General features: G+C 41.4%; 1 protein-coding gene across 1 annotated transcript in view; it reads right to left on the reverse strand.

Annotated features, from left to right (window-relative positions):
- The window catches only part of arap2 (ArfGAP with RhoGAP domain, ankyrin repeat and PH domain 2), a 181391-nt gene extending 159528 nt beyond the window's left edge, over window positions 1-21863 (reverse strand). The window contains exons 1-7 of the mRNA XM_023273857.3: window positions 21518-21863; window positions 16372-17261; window positions 14770-14852; window positions 9211-9287; window positions 8825-8889; window positions 6633-6992; window positions 5732-5801 (exon numbers count right to left, since the gene is read on the reverse strand). Of these exons, the coding sequence (XP_023129625.2) occupies window positions 5732-5801; window positions 6633-6992; window positions 8825-8889; window positions 9211-9287; window positions 14770-14852; window positions 16372-17195 (1479 nt within the window). The 5' untranslated portion in view covers window positions 17196-17261; window positions 21518-21863. The remainder of the gene's footprint in view (window positions 1-5731; window positions 5802-6632; window positions 6993-8824; window positions 8890-9210; window positions 9288-14769; window positions 14853-16371; window positions 17262-21517) is intronic.
- Window positions 21864-22176: the final 313 nt, after the last annotated feature.

Raw genomic sequence — 22176 nt, forward strand, 5'->3', positions numbered from 1 at the left:
AGACAGGCTGACACTCTGAAAGACTGATCCCTGGTCCTAAAACCTCTTCTCCCCTTTGGCCTCCTATCCAGCCTCATCCGCCCACCCCACCCCCATCCTCTCATCCCTTCATCCCTCACAGCCATCCTCCTCACTTCCTACCCTCGCTACCCTAAAGCCGGGCTTTGGACTATTTTCACAACTGCACACACACATAGACACACACGCCACCGCATGAGGACCCTGAAGACTACATCTCAGGCCCGAAGCGTTCTCCCAAGTCAATCCTGGTGTTGACGAAATCAGGCGAAAGGCGTGATTGATCAGACAGATTGGATACGATGCTTGCAGAGAGGGAGAAGTGAGACTGAGGATCTCGCTACTCTCCCACGCCACCTACGCTACCCCTATGATGACATCACAGCGGCCAGAGACCTTCAAGTTGCGACTGCGATTAAGTGCGATTAGCTCTGTCTGGGGCTGACAGATCCCAGAGGATTTCAAACTACAAAAGAGTTTTCTGGGCATCGAAAGTTTGAGAAAGAGAACGAGAATGTGAATGCTTTGGTGTGTAGGCATTTTTGTTGTTGTGTACGGGTAGTAGACACAGAACGACAAGATAAGCTCAAAAAAAAAAAGTCTTGCGGTAAGGTTTAGTGCAAAATCTTCTAATTTTTTTGTCACATGACGCATTTTTAAGATTTGGGTGAAAAGGTCTTTGGTCTGAAACATCTTCTCTACTTGTAGCTTTTTTCATTGTGTGGTAGAAAACAAGAAGCCTGGTTTGTAAACAATGTCGTTGAGCGTGTTAAAAACTTCCCTGCTAGATTTGGGAGCTTTGAAGCACCGTATGCTCATGATGAGCAACTTAATTCAAAACAATAATTCTGAAATAACTTTGCTTATCTTCGTTGGACCTCATCGGGTTAAAAATCTTAAAGCATCACTTTATGTAACATCAGCTGACCAGTGACAAGTGCGGACAACAGTTTAGCTGAAGAATAACTGAAACAAATTTAATGTTCTAGCATTACAGGGTTAAAATCACTGACGACATCTTGTGGAGGCAACCTGATTGAGTACAAGTAGAGAAGATTTGTTTTTGGGTAAAGTTCACTGACATTGGTTGTGGCTGTGATTCAGGTGGTAGAGGAAATTAGTGGACAACTTAAACACCTCAGCTCTCACAAGAGGACTTTAGCGGTCACAAAAGACTTTGTCATGGTGGCCACTACTATTCAAAAGTTGGAGGTCACTTATGAAAGTCCTTATATTTTGAAGGAATAGCAGTTTTTAAAAATTAAGATAACATTAAATGAATCAGAAATCCAGTGTAGACATTGTTAATGTGGTAAGTGACTGTTCTAGCTGGAACGGCTGATTTTTAATGGAATATCTACATAGGGGTACAGAGGAACATTTCCAGCAACCATCACTCCTGTATTCTAATGCTACATTGTGTTAGCTAATCGTGTTGAATGCTAATTGATGATTAGGAAAACCCTTGTGCAATTATGATAGCACATGAATAAAAGTGTGAGCTTTCATAGAAAACATGAAATTGCCTGGGTGACCCCAAACTTTTGAAGGGTAGTGTAAATCCCAACAATGCATTCTGCTTTCCAACATGGAATTGCTGGCAATCCAATTAACTGCTGTTTTGTGCTAAATACAAACTAACTGTACAGACAGAGACTCACCAAGGTATTACTCGGGTACTACAGAAAATGTGCAATACGTTTTTTGACATGCATGTTCCGTGTCTTCTGCCTTATTGGCTAAAATATGTATAATCTGTTAAATTACTGACAGCACCTAATCAGTAACAATTAATCAATAGCATCTCATCTTGGTATTTTTTCATGTTAATGCATTCAGTACTTTGCTTTATGATTAGATAGCTGCAAAACCAACTTCCCCATCATTCTCAGCTATACCTAAACGTTACGATGCTAACATGCTAATCTAATAAAATGAACAGGAAACGTAAGCACCGCATCACTTCTGCTAGCATTGCTGTACACTTTTAGTTTTGCTAAAATTAGAAACAGATGAAAAAATAATAGCAGCTAGCAGAGCCTAGATTCACTTCATTTTGGACTTTATAGTGTTTCATCAGCATGTGTTGAAATCATGAACATGCAGCTTACACATGCATGCTTTACCTACTTTCCATTGATTAGAACAGTCAAATCTGCTTGTATTTGCAGCGCTCCATTAAGTGTCAAGGGAAGGAACAATATATCAGGGGTTTGTCGAGAGAAGGATGCAACATATTCACACACGCTTGTATGTTTTTGTTGATTATCACAGTAATTTGCCTCAGTCTCTGATCTCTCCATCTGGAATAACTCTGCAATCAGTACGACTCCTCTGAGATGAGTTGCGTAGATTCTCAACCCCCGTGTCAACACAGCAACAATATGAGACGCAAAAGAGGTTATGTAGAGTGAGCCGATTCTGTCTCCACACACACACACACACACACACATGTATGTCTGTGCATTGTGAGGGAAAGAAAGTCACCGACTCATATTTCAATTTCTGACATAAAGCGGTGCTGAGAGACTTCCTTGCAATCTTCATCTTCCCCCGCGCTCACCCTGTGGAGGTGGTAGCTGGTGGCACACAGGGTGGTACAGGGCCTCAGCTGGCCACACAAAGCAGGGATGACGGAGAGATTGTACTCAACCTCTCCGTTCACCCAAAACATGATGAAGCCCTCTGCTGTCTCTGAGGGGACGGTCACATTGGCAGGACTTTAGTAGTAGACTTTTAGAAGTCCTTTTAGACTTCAAAAACTCCAAACAATAGCCCCCCCTCACACACACACACACACACATAAAAGCAAACTTTCATCTTTCTAAAGGCTGCCGTGCCTATGCCGACAGTGACACTGAGTATAAAGTGCTGACTCGCTGGCCTCCCTGCCGATTTCCGCCCTGCTGTCGACGGAGCGTGTCCTGATAAATAAAGCAACAAATGCAATGGAAAGAGAAAACAAGGGGAAAGAGAGAGCGAGATAGAGAGGCAGAGGGAGTGTGGAGCATGGAGGGCTATAATTAGTAAGTGATTAACGAGCAGGCATCAGACAGGTCCCACTTCATTGATTGTGATGTTGCGCAATGCTGCTGCAGCGAAAACAAGCTGGCCTTAGGAGGGGGGTACGAGGTCACTGCTCGCACAAGCACGCACACACACACACAGACACACACACACACACACACAAAGAAATGTGTTTGTTCTTACTGCAAAACAGTCATTAGAGAATATAAAAGTAAGGCACATTACATCAGACTTCAGACTCACTTAACCCTTTTGAGCCCACGATTGCATATTCCTTTTGATTGACAGTATATTTGAAACCAGATAGGATAGATCGATTATTCTTTTTGCATATAAAATCTGGGGAGTTACACTAACATTTCTCACATTCACCAGGTCTCAAAGCACTTTTTCGGTGCAGTGATGGGTTTGTAAAAATACACAATAAAGCACACATGACAAAAATCTTTATAAACGAGACCACGGGATACTGTGCAACTTTTTTACAAATTTGAGGGACACAGCCATGCAGTTTTCTTACTTTGAAATATATGTGAAACAAAACAAAAATGATTTTCAGTTTTTTAGGTTTATTGCACTGTTAAACAAATGACTGTAGTAGTTAAGACATAAGTCAATACATATTATTAAAATTTGGGATATAAGGGTTGAATTGATTTAAAGCAAATAAAAATATTCCAAAAAATTGCACTACAGTATGCAAAAATGTAGGAATATGTCCTGGCTGACTTGCACAAAGGTAGGTCTTAAAGGGCAATGATATACGTGTAAAAAGTAGTTGTAAAAGGACATTGTCTACATTTCTGCTGACCATCATGTTATGCAGTATAAACTTTTCTTTGTATTTTCTCTCAACTCCACACAGCTACTGGCATGAATCTTTTGTAAATGTTTAATTCTGCCTGCATGATAATACCATTTAAGTGTAGATTGCTTTTACCCATCTGAACCCCAAGCAGTTTCTGGGTTTTACTGCTTCAAAATTTTTAATCACTGAGGGCTTATTTTTCACTGTAATATAAAGTCCTGCACCTCTATGGAAACAGTACAATCATTGCCAGAAGTGGAGAGAACTCAAATATGTCTGCTGAGTAGAATACCAAAGTTAAAATGCCCTAAATCACAAAAAAGTTGAATTTCTTTGATAATTTGTTCTACAAAAATTGCAAAAAACTAAATCATGTATAACTTTGTTGCCCACAGGTGTCACAGAACTTGAAAATAAAAAATATGGCTCTCTATACTACAGATATTTTATGATTTACAGTTTTAATTTGTTTACATACATACTCCAGTCTGCTCTGTGTCAACACAGCCTGCAGTTCAGCCCAGTTCAGTCAGAAAGTCCCAGAAATTTTGTCATGGTCACAGCTAAGTCAGTTCTAAGTTCTCAGGCATGCAGAGCAGAAAATAATAATGTATTTGTACAAAGTCTGATGCAATATATCAATTAATACACACTGCTGTTCAAAAGTCTGGGATCACTTAGAAATGTTTTTTTTTTTTTCAATGAAGATAACATTAATCAGAAATCCAGTCTAGACATTGTTAATGTACTAAATGACTATTCTGGCTGGAAACGGCTGATTTTTAATGGAATATCTCCATAGGGGTACAGAGGAACATTTCCAGCAACCATCACTCCTGTGTTCTAATGCTACATTGTGTTAGCTAATGGTGTTGAAAGGCTAATTGATGATTAGAAAACCCTTGTGCAATTATGTTCGCACATGAATAAAAGTGAGTTTTCATGGAAGACATGAAATTGTCTGGGTGACCCCAAGTTTTTGAACAGTAGCGTATGACTGATTTTTTTTTCCTATTTGAATGAGATGTGTACAATAAAGTAATTTTAATGAAATATGAGGCGTTTGAGCTTAGATTTGGTTCATTTTAGAGCTAAAAAGTGTAGTATTTGCCAACCAAGCACAAAGCATCAAGGTTTAAAAAGGCAGTCTGAGAACATTATCTCCCGTTGGGTTTTATTTTTCATGTTATTTTATTTATTCCAGCTCTACTGTCAGTCAGTTGTCGGTTCCCCACACAGATGTGCTTTTCCAAACTCGCATGCACTGTCCTCCATGCGTATTTTCAAGGTCACGTATTTACCATCAACAAACAAGTATGTTTATTTCACATGTGAAGGCTTTTGCCCCATATATTTTCCTGCGATGATGAGGCAGGCAATACAAAGCGAAATTTTAAACTCGAATGTCAGACGAGAGAGAGAGTGAAGAGAGGCACAGGGAGGGAGAAGTGCTGAGGAAGGCAGAAAGAGTCTTCCCTCTCTCTCTCTCGTTTCCCACTCCATCTTTCTTTCCCAGAGAATTGGTCAGGTGCCAACATCAATGTACTTTACTCTATGGCTGGGCGGACACAGAAAATGCTGGCCCGTCACGCATGGTGTAATATCGCTCCATCTTTGCCCCCATTCTTTACCCTGCCGAGCTAATGATGATGACAACGAGGAGGAGGAGGAAAAAGCAGGGAACACTTAGGAACTTGACTCAGCTGCTCGTGGTATGGATTTCGCTAACAAACAGATTCTGCCAGTGTGACAGTGAAAGCTGTGAGTGTGTTGGGTTTAAACGGCCGGAAGGAAGGGCAGTTTGAACATGTGCGTGCGAGACATTTTAGGCTTTAGCAGCAATTAGCGTATACATGTGGGTGTTTTTCTCACACCTACCTTGTCGCTGTTGTAGTAGGCCAGACTCTCACCGTCAAATCTCACCCACCTCCGTTGAAAAACACAGTTTCTGCAAAGAAAGGTGAGAAGATGAGGCGAGCATGTGTTTCATACGCTGCGAAATTCAACCAAACTAATCCATTCTAATAAGCCACGGTGCTGCGGAAAATAACAACAAACTCCAAAGCTGTCAAGACAGCGAGCTAGTAATGTGCTTTGCGCAGGTACTCATATTTCATTAAAAGTGCCATTGATTCATTAATGTCAAGAGTCCTATCAATAGCTGTCAATTATCATAATCAAAACAAATGGCCACTTTCAGTTTGAATATTCAACAGCTCAAGGGCATTTTGCCAAACCCACGTATATCAGGTGGTGAAGGATAATGTAAAAAGGAAGTAAATGATTGATAGTTCTGGCTTTGAGCCACAGTGAAACATGAAGCACCAAGAGATGGAGAGAATGCAGTTTCACCAGGAGAACTGAAGTAAATGAAAGCAGACATGCTGTGCATCTCAGTCCAACAAGTTGTCTCCAATCTTACTTTCCTTTTCTTTCCATAGCGCTATGCATTATAGATAGATCTGCCTTCGGACTATATATCTAATACCATTTATCACTTTTAAATAATCATCAGTGATAGAAGGCACAAGGGGGAGCAGAGGAGAGCACAAAATTAAATGGGTCTGTATAAAATGAAATGAAAAAACAGAAGGCATTGGTTAAGTGTGGTGCTGAGTTTCCTCATTCACTCGAGGTACATTTTAGATTTCAGAGGTGAAACGTTGTCAACTTTAGCAAGATCATATTAGGAGGAAATAAATATTTATAGCATCCTCTATGCAAAATGAAGCTGTAGTGAAACTAGCTCTGATCACAAGCATGAAGAAGTGTAACCTACCCTTGAGGAGACAGCTTGTCCAGCCAACCCACTTTGAGCACCTGTGGTTTAGGGGCTCCATAGAAGCATGCGTACGGAGAAATATCAGGCAGCGCATTTCTGACGCCCCCCAAAGCGTCTGCAGGCTCCGAGTAGAGGTCACAGTCCACCATGATCAAGGATCTGTCTTTTGGCCCAGAGGCTGCTGGACCAACAGCAGCAGTGTCAGGGGTCACAGCAAAACTTTGGTCCACACCGGCCCTCGGCAATATGCTGACACACTCTTCCACCGTTGAGTACTCGTCTCCGTAGGGGTCTGGGATTGCTGGAGCTGGTGGACGCTCTTTTTTACTTGACCCTTTCTGTTTAGGTGTCTTCTTTCTGCATGAGCACAGATGACATTGTGAGTTAGCTAAAACTGTAACTAGCTCTCTGTTTGCATTGCATATTATGGGGCACAAATTAGTGTTAAACTTAAAGCATTATCAAACTTGACCTTTGTTGGAAAGGCACAGTTAGCCTATTTAGCCCAAAACCACAAACAGGAAAATTTTCGGATGTTCAACTTTCAGTAAATTGTACTACTCAAACGTCATGCAGAGTTCCATCAATAAAAATTAACCCAAGAAAGCCATTAGAGCCATTAGCAGCTTGGCTGCAGCCAACAGTTACTTCACAAAAAAAAAAAAAAACAACTAATCAAAGAAATTCAATTTTCATTTATGTTTTTTTCTTAATGATCAATGGTATTATAACTGTCACACTGTACAGGAAACATCTTTGAATTCTCTCTACATCTAGCCATGATAATAGAATTTCCACTGAGGTACATGACTTTGTATTGGAGAGAAACTGTGGGGGTGTTTCCGGGTCCCATCAATTCCCGCCTCCCGCTACATATTTAGGTCACACGATTCGGCATCTATACATAACGTACACATGCATAACATACGCCTGTGCTCAGCGCAAGGTCATTTTGTTTGTGGGTGCATCTATATTAAATGGCCACATTCTATGGTGCCGTGATTTCTGCCACAAATTTTTTAGAGATTTCAGTCGTCAGAAATGATACAATAACTGAGCAGCCTTGGCTTTTCTTATAAAATAGATGTTCATATTAATTAGCCTTTTATGTAAATGCATGCGAAATACTGTATAATTACTTTTGCATACTGCAGAATTTAGTTATTTTTTGTGATCTTTAAAGTTTTCTTAGCTTAGCATAAAGACTAGAAGTCGGGGGATGAGTTACCCAAGCTCTGTCCACATTCAAGCACCAAAAAAAATTGTGCACATCATTATCATCATCATTTACCACAATCATTGTAATGATGCACTGCCCAAAGAGACTTTATAGACAATGAAAGAAGCAATGTTCAGATGAACAGACCTGCCATTATCAATCTGCTGTCTGGCTGCTGTTAACTTGGAAATAGTTAGAGTGCTCTCTCTGTAAGTAATTTCTACATTTCTCTCAGTTTATGCTCTGCTAAACTAAGCTAAGCTAATCAGTTCCTGGAATGAGTTCTATAATTATTTTCACATTTAAGAATAAGTGTGTTTTGCAATATGTTAGGGAATAATTACTCTCCCAAAGTCACCCTGTTTACGTCTTGTATCGTAATGATTTCTCAAGAATCGTGGTGCATTTTCTGGTTCCAGACCACATACACTACCGTTCAAAAGATTGGGGTCACCCAGACAATTGCACGCTTTCAATCAAAACTCACACTTTTATTCATGTGCTAGCATACTTGCACAAGGGTTTTCCAATCATCAATTAGCCTTTCAACACCATTAGCTAACACAATGTATCATTAGAACACAGGAGTGATGGTTGCTGGAAATGTTCCTCCGTACCCATATCCATTAAAAATCAGCCGTTTCCAGCTAGAATAGTCATTTACCACATCAACAATGTCTAGACTGTATTTCTGATTCATTTAATGTTATCTTCATTGAAAAAAAATGCTTTTCTTTCAAAAATAAGGACATTTCTAAGTGACTCCAAACTTCTGAACAGTAGTGTATTGGCACCAGCACTGCAGGTACACAACCTTATACACTTTCAGCAAAGCATCCCACACGCTACACCAAGAGCCAGTAACCACAACAACTTTTTCAATGGTCAGTAGTTCTCTTTGTGAACAAGTGAGTTCCTATTTATATATACACAATATGTGAGACAGCAGCATGTCATGTGCATACTATACCTCGGCTTCTTTGGCTTTAACCTGTCTTTAAAACCCTTCTCCAACCCGTCTTTAACACCTTGGTCCTATAGAACACAGAAGAGATTAGCATCAGATGAAAAGAAAGCGTCCATCTTTCAGTCAGACACCATTATCGTGTTGGTGCACTAAACTATGTTAACTTCAGTGGCGAGGTGACATTTCTATTAACCTCAGGGGGCAAAGTGAAACAAGCACATTTTCCACTCTGCTATGTGTCCATAGTGACAGCATTAACACTGAGAGGGAAGTTTGGTGCGCACGCTGTGGCTGAAACACCCGAGATAGTGTCGAAGATCTGAGAAATGTCTGTTCCTCTTTGGCAAGCTCGCCTCACCGTTCACTAGTGGGAGTGTACGCTGTCTTACCGGAGCACTTTGAGGGTTGTTGTACAGGAATGTTTCTCCGTAGGGAGCAATAGGCGTCAAGGTCCTTTGAAGTGCAGCTGAAAAGGACAGAGACAACACAATAGTGGTTTTGTCACAGCAATGAAACTTGCAAAACACACTGTGGAAGCCTAAACATGGTGCTTGAAAGTAAGGAGCTTAACCGGATTGTTGTAGGTAAATTTCAAATCACTCAGATGTTATAGTGCCCTTTGATTAAACAACTCATTGATCTGAATAAAATGCGTCATCCCTTGATCCATGCAAGAAATAAACCAATTACATTTTGCTTTAGCGTGCCTATCTCTCTGCCTCGTAAATGGGAGTATGATCCTTTTCAGTCTGTCTCAAACGTCACACAGCCACTGCCAATACCATTTCTCTGCCTTAGCTCCTGCAGGGGCCGTGGTCGGGGGAAGCGAAGATGAAGAAGAAGAAGAGCAGAGAGACTCCGGCCAGACACTATTAGTCTGGAGACCCGGGGCCACCGTGCGTGGGCCGCTGCCTGTCACTGTGAAAAATGACACCACCCTCTCCTGAGGATTGTGAGGGCCAGAAGACGTCGCCGCAGGGCCAGACACACACATAGACACCGGCGGAGAAGCAGATATGCGCGCAGACAGTGGCGTGCAAAGATCGAAACACCCTGAGACACATAAAGATGCCTCGAGACAAACACAGACATAAAAGAACTGACGGCCAAATGAGCAGACGAATCGGAGAATGTACTACTTTTTAAAGCTTTATAGACACACACTTTCAAAGAACGCAGGCCATTACAGAAGTACACAAAGGGCATGTACTGGGCTTGGTAAGCTTTATGAAGGGGTCAGTTCACTTGATGATAGAACCCACTCCAACACAGCGGCCCTCTCCACGGACATGCTCGGTGGGAAGATAGCGACCATCAATCATCATCTATCAGCCGACCTTCAGGCCACTCATGAGTCTCTCCGAGGGCCGCCGGACGCTACTGTACTCAATTCCTGTCCGATTCCCTTTATTCTACCCTACCCTCGCAGGCTCCGTCTCTGGCTTCTGCCTTTGTTTCTCTCAAGTCGACCACGCCGTTTCTTTATCTGCTCCGGACCAGGCTCTGTCGAGTCGCAGTCTGGGAAGCAACCTCGAATGCAGCACATCAGCTCGGAGTTAGTTAGGAGACTGATTCTGTTCTGAATGTAGCCCCCTGTCTTTTAAGTTAATGAGTTACAGGCACTTTGTTATCACTTGTTCGTGACACGCCTGTGCCGAGCATAGAAGACAAAAAGCCACCATGATCTGAATTCGAATTAGTCGCAAGACAATTTATTATTTCAGTCACTAGATCCTTGAATTTAGTAGTGAATAATTCAAGGAAAAGACAAGTTTTTTTTTCTTCCGAATAACAAAAACACTGATAATAATGTTATCATTATGTTGCTGCTATTTTCACATTTAGCACCACAGCAAAGTCCATGGCAGGACAGTAAGACAGCTGTGCAAAATGCATCCTCCTGTGAAGAATGAGATGAAACTGAAAGCTCCAAGCAGGGTTGGGTGACTGGACGACTACATCAGCAGATAAAGAAGCCAAAATGTATTCTAAACTTTTGACTAGTCAAAGTAGCCACCTCTGGCCACCTCCTCCATGTCTGACAGTTGATGTCACACACTTTTTTTTAAAACCTCTGGCCGTTCACCACTTACCTTTGTACCATTTCAAGCTGTTCATAATAATTCAACTACTTGAATTTCAAGTAAAAACCGGAAAAATTGGGGCGTTCAAAAACTTCTGACCGGTTGTGTATGTTGTTACTTTAATTATCTACCCATGGGAATTTATGCCAGTAAATAACCTGTGAAGTCTAGTTGAAAGTGTGTACAAAAAGGAACTGGCAGTTGGGGTTATGTGTGGGTGTTAAGTACGTTAGCACCACATAACCACAGCCACTGTGAAGTTAATGTAGACATCAGCCATAAAGAGTGCAGACAGGTCCAAATTTCAGTGCAACAGTTAACAAAATATTACGGTATATACTATGTTTGCTGAACAGGAAATGAAAAAAAAAGCATGTTACAACACCGTTTATCTGTCTCTCCTCATCACCTTAGAGTTGATCCAGACAATAAACAATAGCAGCTACAAGGAAAACTATAGCAAGAAATTCAAACTTTAACACTTTCATGTTAAACACTTCCTTCATTCACACGAAGTCAAAAAATATAGTCTATATATCATGTGTCAGCAGGGTTGTGAAGAGTTCTGTAAAACACACATACGTTCTAATAAACCAACCCCCTGATACCACTGGAAATCCCAAACTTGGATTCAGCAGAAAGTAGGATTTTTCTCCATCATCCGCTGTGAAATGTTGGCATGTTTTAGTCCAGCCGAATGGTCTGACCTTGTTCCCCTCCTGAGATGTGGTTAACAGACTCTGCTCTTCCTCTGAGACCACTACTCGACAGCCTTCTTCTGACAGGTGAGTCTTGTGTTCTTTATTTAGCTAATTGTATATCTGTGATGAAGCCGCTTTCCTATCTCTCAGTGAACAAAGCTTGATGTATTGATCTTCTGGTGGTGTGCTCACTTTTGGTCTGCCCATTCGTGCTTGGGATATGACTGATTCAGTCACTACAAAGCGTTTTAGAGAGCCATGCACTGCCCCTTAGAAACTTTCAGTCTAGTCATGATTTGAAGCTGAGAAAGCCCCCGTTCGCCCAGAACAACAATCTGACTTCTGACACTTTCGCTTAGTTCTGACGCCATGTTCCCCACCATCACAAGGCTGCTTAGTAAGCATTGCTTTGCTGAAAACCTCAAACCTCTTAAAAGTTGAGCAAATTTACCTGACAGTCATCTGAATGCTGCTTCAGTGCAAAATGTAGACAACAGGTCAAAGAGATTGAAACAGCCAATGTAATAAATGGGCCTCAGTTTGATTGCTGACCTACAAATAGTGCAAAATCTTAAATATTCCTTCATTTTACACATCAGGGCTGCACAGTGGCTTGGTGGTTAGTACTGTCACCTTGCAGCTAGATGATCCCCAGTTGCATCCCGGCCTTCCCGGGATCTTTCTGCATGGAGTTTGCATGTTCTCCCTGTGCATGTGTGAGTTTTCTCCGGCTTCCTCTCACAGTCTAAAAACATGACGAGGTTAATTTGTAACTCTAAATTTGTCTGTATATGTAGCCATGTGAAAGACTGGTGACCTGTCCAGGTGTACCCTGCCTTCCTAAGTCAGCTGAGATAGGCATCAGCCCACCACGAACCTAATGAGGATTAAGTGGTATATAGATAATGGATGGATGAATTTTACACATCATGTCTTTTTGTGTTTTTAAGGATTTCTCAATCTTCAATCTTCCTCATTTTTCTTGGTTTCTTGGTATACATGAAAACAACAGATTTTGGTCTCCGAGTTTAAGCATTTTAGCTTTGTCAATGTGAACACAATGATGTTGAATTGATGATTAATGATCACATTACAGCCTCATACAGAATCATAACATCCATAGCATTTCACCACTGATCAATCTTGCAACTGTTTCTATATACACTACTGTTCAAAAGTCTGGGGTTGCTTAGAAATGGCCTTATTTTTGAAAGAAAATCATTTTTTTTCCAATGAAGATAACACTAAATTAATCAGAAATACAGTCTAGACATTGTTAATGTGGTAAATGACTATTCTAGCTGGAAATGGCTTATTTCTAATGGAATATCTACATAGAGGTACAGGGGCCCATTTCCAGCAACCATCACTTCTATTTCTTATGCTATATTGTGTTAGCTAATCATGTTGAAAGGTTAACTGATGATTAGAAAACCCTTGTGCAATTATGTTAGCACATGAATAAAAGTGTGAGTTTTCATGGAAAACATGCAATTGTCTGGGTGACCCCAAACTTTTGAATGGTAGTGTAAATGAAAAATACCTGACTATGTAACAGTCCAACGTCCAGCTGCTTCAGGTCAACATCTAAAATGTGTTCTTTTCATACAACAGGAGAAAAAAAATCTGTAAATCAGATATGAATCATAAGATGTAATATATACCCTATTTTCTCAAGAGAAAAGGTGTCGACCGTGCAACTGCGATGATGAGGAAAAGCCGACTACTTTCTTTTGCATTGTACATGCTATGATTATTTTAGTGTTGAATTCCCACAGAGGGGTGTACAAATTGAAATAGCTGACATTTTGATGTTTTTAAATGCGCTAATTTTCTTGCAAAATCCCAGAAAAGCAGCCCAGATCAGTTATCTAATACATGTGATTTCTCTGGTGATATGTGTGTACAGCGGTCATGCATGAGGGACATCCCAGCAGTGTGACAAAAAACAAACACCCCTCAGATTTCAAACACTTAAAGTGCTTAAACTGAGCAGGTCACACACAGATTATGCTAGTATATCACTGTACCTGCAATTAATAATGTATTTTTTATCATCTTTCATTTTAATTATTGAGAAATTTAAACTGCTGCTACAAAGCTGCTGAAGAAGCACTACAGAGTCAATGAGATTTTACTTGTGGAAAAAAAAGGCATTTGTGAGAGGAGGAGAGAGGGTGTTAATTAAAATTCTGCCAGCCTCCAGTAGCGAGTTTTGATTGAATACAACAATCAATCTGTGAGACGAGAGACGCTGCACTTTTTTTTGTATGTTCTGAATTTCATCTCGGAATAAACTCTTCAAATATGCTCGGGTAAAACGCTATGTCAAATAACGCCTTGCTAGTCCTTGCTGTGAAGGGAGTTTTAGCTCCCCGTTTCCCTGCTCTGGGACCGCCTTGGCTCCCTCTCTTCCTCTGTCTCTCTCAGCCTGTTTTGCATCCATCTCCTCCTCGATCCTCCCAACCCACTTCACTGTCTTGCTTCTCTCTCAAGTCTCACTCCCTGTAATGTTCCATACAGAGAAAAAGTTGGGAAAAACAAGGCCTGCCAAGAGAATACTGCAGTAAACGTACAAGGAAGGAGATAACAATAAAAAAAAAAAAAGAACAGTGAGGGGAGATTAAGCGTGAAAATGGTCAGAAATCTGTTGATTCGCTGCAAGGGATAATGTCACAATATGGTCAAATATGGTCGCCAAAAAGACTGACATGTTCACAGGTGTTTACCACATATCTGTACAGGCAGTAAAGCATCTATATAATCCTAGGAGAACATCTCAGATTGGGGAGGGCCGACTAAGCCCAATAAATACAGCTAGGGAGGAATTCAAAAACATATTTGTACCGGTTGTACGACAAGCCCTGTGTGTTGTTAGCAAAGTTAAACAACTTCTAAAAAACTTTGGAGAGGCGTGCGACAGGAATACACACTAGGGTCTCGCTGAGGGACAAGATGTGAGGGAGCGTATTCCCTGTGAGATGAGCACTTGAAACAGGGGGTGCCAGCGTTTCCCACGACACAGCCGCCGAACACCCCATCCCCACCCCACCATCTCCTCTCCCCACTTTCATCCGGGCAAACAACAGTACCGCTGACTCGACTGCCAAATGAAATATTCATGGCAGAGATAAAGCAGATGCAGCTCAAAGACTGTGTGTACCTTTCTGTATGCCGTTTGCACCGGTGGGACCTTCGGAGCTGGTTAGGCGTTCAGGGCTGGTTGTTTGCGCTGGTGGTGCGTTCCTGAGGAGGAAGGAAGAATCAGTGGATTAGAACCACTGGTGCAGCACGTGGGAAAAACAGGTAGCACCGTGTAAAGGCCTTCAGAATGGAGATGTGAGAAAGTTTCACAGTTCAAAAGTAACACAATGTATAGAGTCTGTGGTATGAATGTATGCAGAATTGAATATGAAATTAGCAGCTTTAGGTTCTCCATAAGTGTAACTCAGAGAGCAAGGAGAAAAAGACATGGCTTTGTAATCATTTATGCCATGACAGTATGAAAATCTATTTCTCCAAGTGCTTTTCACATCTCGACTCATTTGATTAGTTCTCAAAACTGCTCATGAACTTTCAGAAAGTTAAACTTTTTGCCTGAAGAAATAGTTCAACATTTACGGGAATTTACTTGAAAGTTACTTCTTGCTGAGCTAGATAAGATGATTGATAGAACTCTCATGTCCGTGCAGTAAATGTGAAGCTACTGCCGGCAGCTGGTAAGCTTAGAGAAAAGAGAGAGATTAAAAACAAAAATCATTTACCTTCACAGAAATGATAGACAGTTTGGGAAATATTCATTTTCTTGTCAAGAGTCAGATGAGAAGATTGATGCCAGTCAGACAGCTTAAAGGCACATATAAAGCAATCACAAGTAGTCAAGTAGTCACTTAGCTTAGCTGCAGCCCAGAGACGGTTAGCTTAGCTTGCAAAAGAAAGGAAACACAGGGAAACGGCTAACCTAGCACTGTACAGAGCAGGTTCATATTAACACAAACCAACGTGTACAAAAACCAAAGCGTAAAATGCTACTGTCGACTGCTTCCATGTCTAATAAGTTCCCACCAAAAGCTAGACACTGATTTGCTATTGCTATAAATATGAAACTATAGCAAGCAGCTTGTTAGCTTTGCACATATAAGAAAGAGGCAGGAACAGCTACTTAAGCAGACTGTTGTATTTACACTTCCTTTATGACAAATTCTCTTTTATGCATGTTTTGTTTGCTTTTTGAATGCCTGGTTCCTCTTATTGAATAATTATAATCAATTTGACTAGGAAGTGCAGATGAAAATTAGCATTTTGATTAAACTGGACACTATTATGTTATACTGACAAATATATATGATGATAATGAATAGCATAATGTCAAAAAGTGAGAAAGTGAGGGGTTTTTTGTGTGTGAATTCATGAATTTAATCCAAAAATGCACCTGAAATTGAGGAACTTTTAACAGGAAGTAATGTACATTTCATGGATACTACTCTTTTTGTTCTATAGTGCAATTTATAGAAAGTATACAATTACACAGGATACTCAAACAGACAGTACATGTAATGCACTATTTAGCAAATTTGGAGTGATTTCAGATGCAGCCTTAGTCTATAGGCTAAGCTAAGGTCAGCTACGCTAATTGGCAGCCAGCAATCTTTAGCATACGGACAGACCATCAAATTGATGTTAGTCTTCGTCTCTAACCCTCAACACAGAAGAAAACAGCCATATTTCCCAAAATGTCAAGATGAATTGAACTTAACAGCAGTACCTGTCCTGTAGTGGTACTCCAGTCTGATATGGGATGTCAGGAACGGGCCGATGCCTCAATCGGTAGGAGCGAGTCAGCCGTGGACCCTTGAAGCTGGACTGTGCCTCATAAATTGAGTTTTCAACCATTTCTCCAAGAAAACCCCCGTGTTCTGCAGCCAGACCTGAGAGAGGGACTTCAGCAGGACTGGGGACAGAGTCACTGGTAGAGAGGAAGGGGTCTTCTGGGGAAACTTCCCAATCCGAGGGTATTTCAGAAGTGGAGAGGGACTCGCTGCTGCTGCTGCTGCTCCTGCTGCTGGATTGCATGGAAGCAGGTATGCAGCTGCGTGCAGAAAAAGACTTCTGGATGTTCTGGGGGTTACGTGGGGCCGGTTTAGGCGGGGATTGGTAACCGCTCTCTGGAAGATTCCCAGTTTCTGTTCCTAGTCCTGCACTTGGAGGCAAAGTCCGACTCCCTTCCAGATCACACTCCCTCCTATCATTTGGCTGTTTTTGCTGACATGACGTCCCCCTCCTTTTATCCTTTAGGAAGATATGTCTTGGGTGTAGCACTGGTGGCCTTGGACCGCTGCTGTTCTCTATACCTTCCTCATCTTCATCTCCACTCTGCTGCTTCAACCCCAGTGCTTCCAAACTCCGGAGGATCCGTCTACGGTGGCCTGTTGGCAGCACTTTGAGCTCGAGGAGGCGCTCATCTGTGAGGTCTTTGCAGTCTTCCAAAGCTTGATAGCCTCCCTGTTGGAAACATGACACATACTGGGGGAGGCGGAGGGTGGACAGCCACTCCACAATCTCTTGGCTGGGCTCTGGAGGCTCCAACATGGTGCTCTAATCCCACCTCTGCCACATTAGAAAGACTTTTAGGAGATGAAATAGTCCAGCCTTACACTGCAGGCACAAAAAAAGAGATAAAAATAAGTGATGGGTAAAGAATAAGGCTGTGGAGAAGGCATATGAGTGATCACACAGAATTTAATCTTTTACTTGAGATCCAACTTTATGACACCATAATTGTACCAAGATTATTAAACTTTTAAACATCCAAGCCAGGAATAATTTAAAAGATCAGTTAGGCTCTAATGATGTGCACTTTTCCTCAAGCCATCGCTCCCCAGAGCAGATATTGATTTTGTCTTAGAGAGAAGTTCCACAGGTGAGAATTTTAAAGGTTTAACCTTTACTGTATGTGTCAATTTGAAGGCATTAATTGGCTCAGCCTGCGGAAACGTGAACAAATTTTCTGAACTCCAAAACCCACCAGCAGGTTTGAAAACCATGTTATCTTTAAATAAAAAAGACTAAAATTAAACCATTTATCATATATCTAAAGAGTTTTTCTGAGTGGAATCAGGAGACAACTATGAGTACATATATATATAAATACCATCTGTGGTAAAATGCTGAAATGTTGTAAAGGCTTTTTCACTTTTTGTAAAATAAATAATGAAAGAAATTAATTTTTTTGTTTTTCTTATTTATAGTTATTAGAACTTTGTTTTGCACAAACGATATTTTCTCTGTACTTCTGATCATGGTTGCGCTGATTCAACAGAAGTGGAAAAAAAAATACCAAGAAACTGCTTGGGGTTCAGAGGATCAAGGAACTTCAACACTTTGAGAATTCCATTCACTTGTTACAGCCTTGAGATAGTTAGCCTAGCCTAGATTAGCATAAAGCAGAAGGAAAGCACCAGAAACAAGGTGAAACACCACCTCAGTATGTGTCATCTGTTTACTGGTTATAAAAACCAAAGTGTCAAAAGAAGTGTTGGTCTTTGGTTCAAGGAAGTCGCCACAAGACATCACCCTGTACAACCACAAATATTTCATTTTGAGTTTCTTATCATTGGAGTTATATTAAACTTGCTTAGAATGTGGTTCTAGTTTTCACCATGCAAACGTAATAGTGATATCAAGCTTTGCTTTCACTCAACAAATTAACTATTCCTTTAAACCTCATCTGAAAATAGCCAGATGCAAGGTGCAATAAGCAAACCAGCCAGCATAACCAGATCTACACTACCAGTCAAAAGTTTTAGAACAAGCCAATTTTTCCAGCTTTTTATTGGAAATTCTGCATGTTCATGTCTCATTGTACTCTGAAATGAAAGCATAGAACAAATAAACAAATGAAGACTTTAAAAAAAATCTATTAAGAAACCAAAATGTATTCTAAACTTTTGACTCATTAAAGTAGCCACCTTTGGCAGATATAACAGCTGAACACACTTGTGGCATTTTTTCCACAATGGAAATCAAATATTCTTCAGAAAGTTCTTCCCAACTCTGTTGCAGAAGTTTCCATAAATGTGTGGCACTTGTAGGTTGCTTTGCTTTCACTCTTCTGTCCAGTTCATCCCAAACCAGCTCCATGGGGTTTAAGTCTGGAGACTGTGCTGGACACTCCATGTTTTCAAACTTACCATCTTGTTCTTTTTTCCTAAAGAAGTTCTGGCAGAGCTTGGACTTATGTTTTGGGTCATTATCTTGCTGTAGGATGAACCCCTGACCAACTAGGAACATACCAGAGGGTACTGCATGGTGCTGCAGAATACTGTGGTAGCCATTTTGGTTCAGGGTTCCTCTCACTCTGTACAAGTCACCAACCCTGGAACCAGAAAAACAGCCCCAGACCATCACACTTCCTCCTCCATGTTTGACAGTTGATGTCACACATTGAGGAATCATCCTTTCATCTACTCGACGGCGTACAAAAATCCTGCGAGATGAACCAAAGATTTCAAATTTGGATTCATCAGTCCATAATACCTTCTTCCAGTCTTCAGTAGTCCATTGGTGGTGTTTCATGGTCCAGGCAAGCCTCTTTTTCTTATTCTGACGTCTTAGCAATGGCTTTCTTGCTGCAACTCCACCTGTCAAACCTGCAGCTCCAAGTCTTCTCTCACAGTTCAAACTGAGACTTCTTACTACGACCACTATTAAACTGTGCTTGAAGCTGTTGCCCTGTGAGTTGGCTATCAATCAAGTTGTTGACTCTCAGAAACTTGTCTTCTGATTCTGTTGTGGCTTTGGGTTTTCTTGACCTCTTCCTGTCAGAGTTTATGCAGAGGGGTTGTAAGTAATCACAAAAAGTTGGAACACCTGTTGGATTTGGTAGCACCAACTTCCAAGGCTTGATCAACCTCCATTGCTGCACGACAGCTTTAAGTTCTAAAATCAACATTATTTTTTCACTTCTGGGTAACCTTTTAAAAATTAAAAAAAAAAATTTAAAAAACTGGCAGTTCACCACTTACCTTCGTACCCTTTCAAAGTGTTTATTGGACTTGAAATACTTGAATTTCAACAGAAAACTGGAATAATTGTGGCATAAAACTTTTGAGCAGTGTATATTTGTAACACTCCTGAATGAAACAGCAGGAAACAGCAATAGCAGTGAGGAAATAACACCGTCACAGCTTGGCTCTATGATCAGGTTTGGGGTAGACGCATCCCTTTCAAGTCTTAGAAAAACCACAAAGACAAACCTTAAATTAAATCTCTCCTGTAAGACCAGCTGACACCTTTTCCTTTTACCACACCACTTACCACAACAGAGTTTAAAAATCCAACATTGCAGCTCACTACCTGGCAACAAAAACAACTAATGCCAACTAATTGTTGCATGTCTGTTTCCTGTTTCTGTTGTACCACCTCGTTAAACTTAAGCACTGATGACTTGTGTGATGGAACTTCCCTCTCACCGTTTATCTCTCTATCTTTTGCTCACACATGAAACTCACCGGAAGATACATCAGCTCATCACCGTCCACTTCTCCTCTTTAGAGTGGCAAAACCACAGCACTCAGAGGACCTGAAATGTTACTTCTGCTTTCAAGTAAATGCAAAGCTTCGACATGTGTGTGCATTTACTTTGCGGAATTACCGTGAACAGAAACTGACCCGTCGCCGTTTAATTGATGAACCCGATGGCAGATTTAGATACAGCATCTCTTCCTTACTCCTAGGCTTGCATCCGTTTATTTTCAAGTTTTTAGTCTTCTCAACACAAACATCCCACTTCAGCTGGCTTTTCACGTTCAGCGCTGAGGATGCAGGCACATTATGAAAGTTCCTGTGCTGCACATGACTGCATAATAGAAATCTATACAGTGTGTCAGAGCAGCCCGGGTGAGGACTGTCAGTGTTAACATGCAGGGACCTGCAATGGCCCACATCCAGCACAGCCAAAGCTTGCTCGCACATCTGACCCAGCCTGACCCACATCCCTGCCTTTTAGTGCCTACACACCCACACACACACTATAAAGCACACACATTGGGCAAACATTATTAAAGGCTGGATATTGGAGTTTTGATCCACAGCTACTGCCCGCTGTGAGAACCCATAAAGTGTGCAGATCAATAGCAGAGCGCAAAAAAGAGAACTACACTAGATAAACAGCTTGCCACATGGGCATGGGGACATATGAAGCGGAGTGTGTGTGTGTCATGAACTGGAGGCAACACACAACTTACTGAGATCCAATAGGACAGGAGTTTATTAGAGCATTGTGCAGCTTCCTCTATCAAAACAAACTGTCTGAGAGCAACACAAGAGGTGTGTGTCTGTGTGTCGTTTACAAGGCGGGTTCTCCAACACCTCAGGTATGGCAGTGACTCACAGCATGCACGCCCATGCATGCACACCAACACAAACCCACCTCATACTTGGGTGCATCCCTGAGCCAATCCACTTTGAACAAAGTCCAAATTGTGTTCCCTTCCTGGTTTGAGGGGGGAAAAAAGAAACCTACCTGTGCGTGCTTTTACAGTTTTTATGCCCCATTGAAACGCAGCATGATTCATTCCACGTTTGCTGAAAGAGAAGCACTTTTTACAGTGTTACACTCTCTTAAACTCGACTCAGCTGTCTGGACTGGAGTCAGTGAAAGCACCACAGGTTGCACGTGTGGGATCTGTGTGTTTATGCATCTGCACCACTGAACACAACGTAACAGACTGAAGCAAGTCAGCTTTGCTTCACATTTTCAATCTTAAAATACTCTTCCGTGATGATATCCCAGTTCTGCCGCGTTAATTTAACTTAAAGTACTTTATTTCTGCCACCTTTTTCCGCCTTTTCCTAAATAAACACGCGTTGACCTGCGCGCTTCCGTGCGTCAGCTGCTTTGGCAAACTTACCTGCAGGTTAGAAACAGTTGGAGCTTTATCCGCGCACCTTTACGCACTGGACATGTCCACTTTGTATGACTTTAACACCGCTCTGCGTATCTCCCCGCTGCCTTTCGACACACTCTCGACTGTTTCCGTCGCTCGGCGTTAAATCCACGCCCATTTCAAGAGTTTCAGTGCGAGCAGTAACCTTCCATGTCGGTGCGCGCCGCTAATCAAACCAAACACTTCACAGTCCTCCGATCGCAGCTGGATCTCATTGCGACACTGTCCGGTGGTCCATCTGTGACTGCGCTGACGGAGAAGTCGCTTCTCTGAGCTGCACTGGTTCTCATCATCAAAGTGAGAACAACAAAGTGCAGCCTCTTGGTGTTTCCCTGCGTGTCCCAGCTTGATCCTGAGGCCCCGGGACACGCATTCAGCTACACGGGCAGGAATGCAGCTGGATGACAGTTTTGCACACACGTTTTGTTTTTGTTGTCATTTAATAAAACAAGCAAGAAAAAAAGCAAGAAAAGTTGGGTAACTTTCATAGTGTTACATATAAGTATTTAGTTTGTTCTGTTTTTTGTGCCATAGTGTCTTCCAAAAAAAAAAAAATGCATGGAATTTTACAATGCATATCTTTTTTGTCACACTTTGAGCCAGAATTCTTCATTTAGGCAGCA

Source organism: Amphiprion ocellaris, chromosome 23, assembly GCF_022539595.1.
Source record: "Amphiprion ocellaris isolate individual 3 ecotype Okinawa chromosome 23, ASM2253959v1, whole genome shotgun sequence".
In the NCBI taxonomy this organism is placed as follows: domain Eukaryota; kingdom Metazoa; phylum Chordata; class Actinopteri; family Pomacentridae; genus Amphiprion; species Amphiprion ocellaris.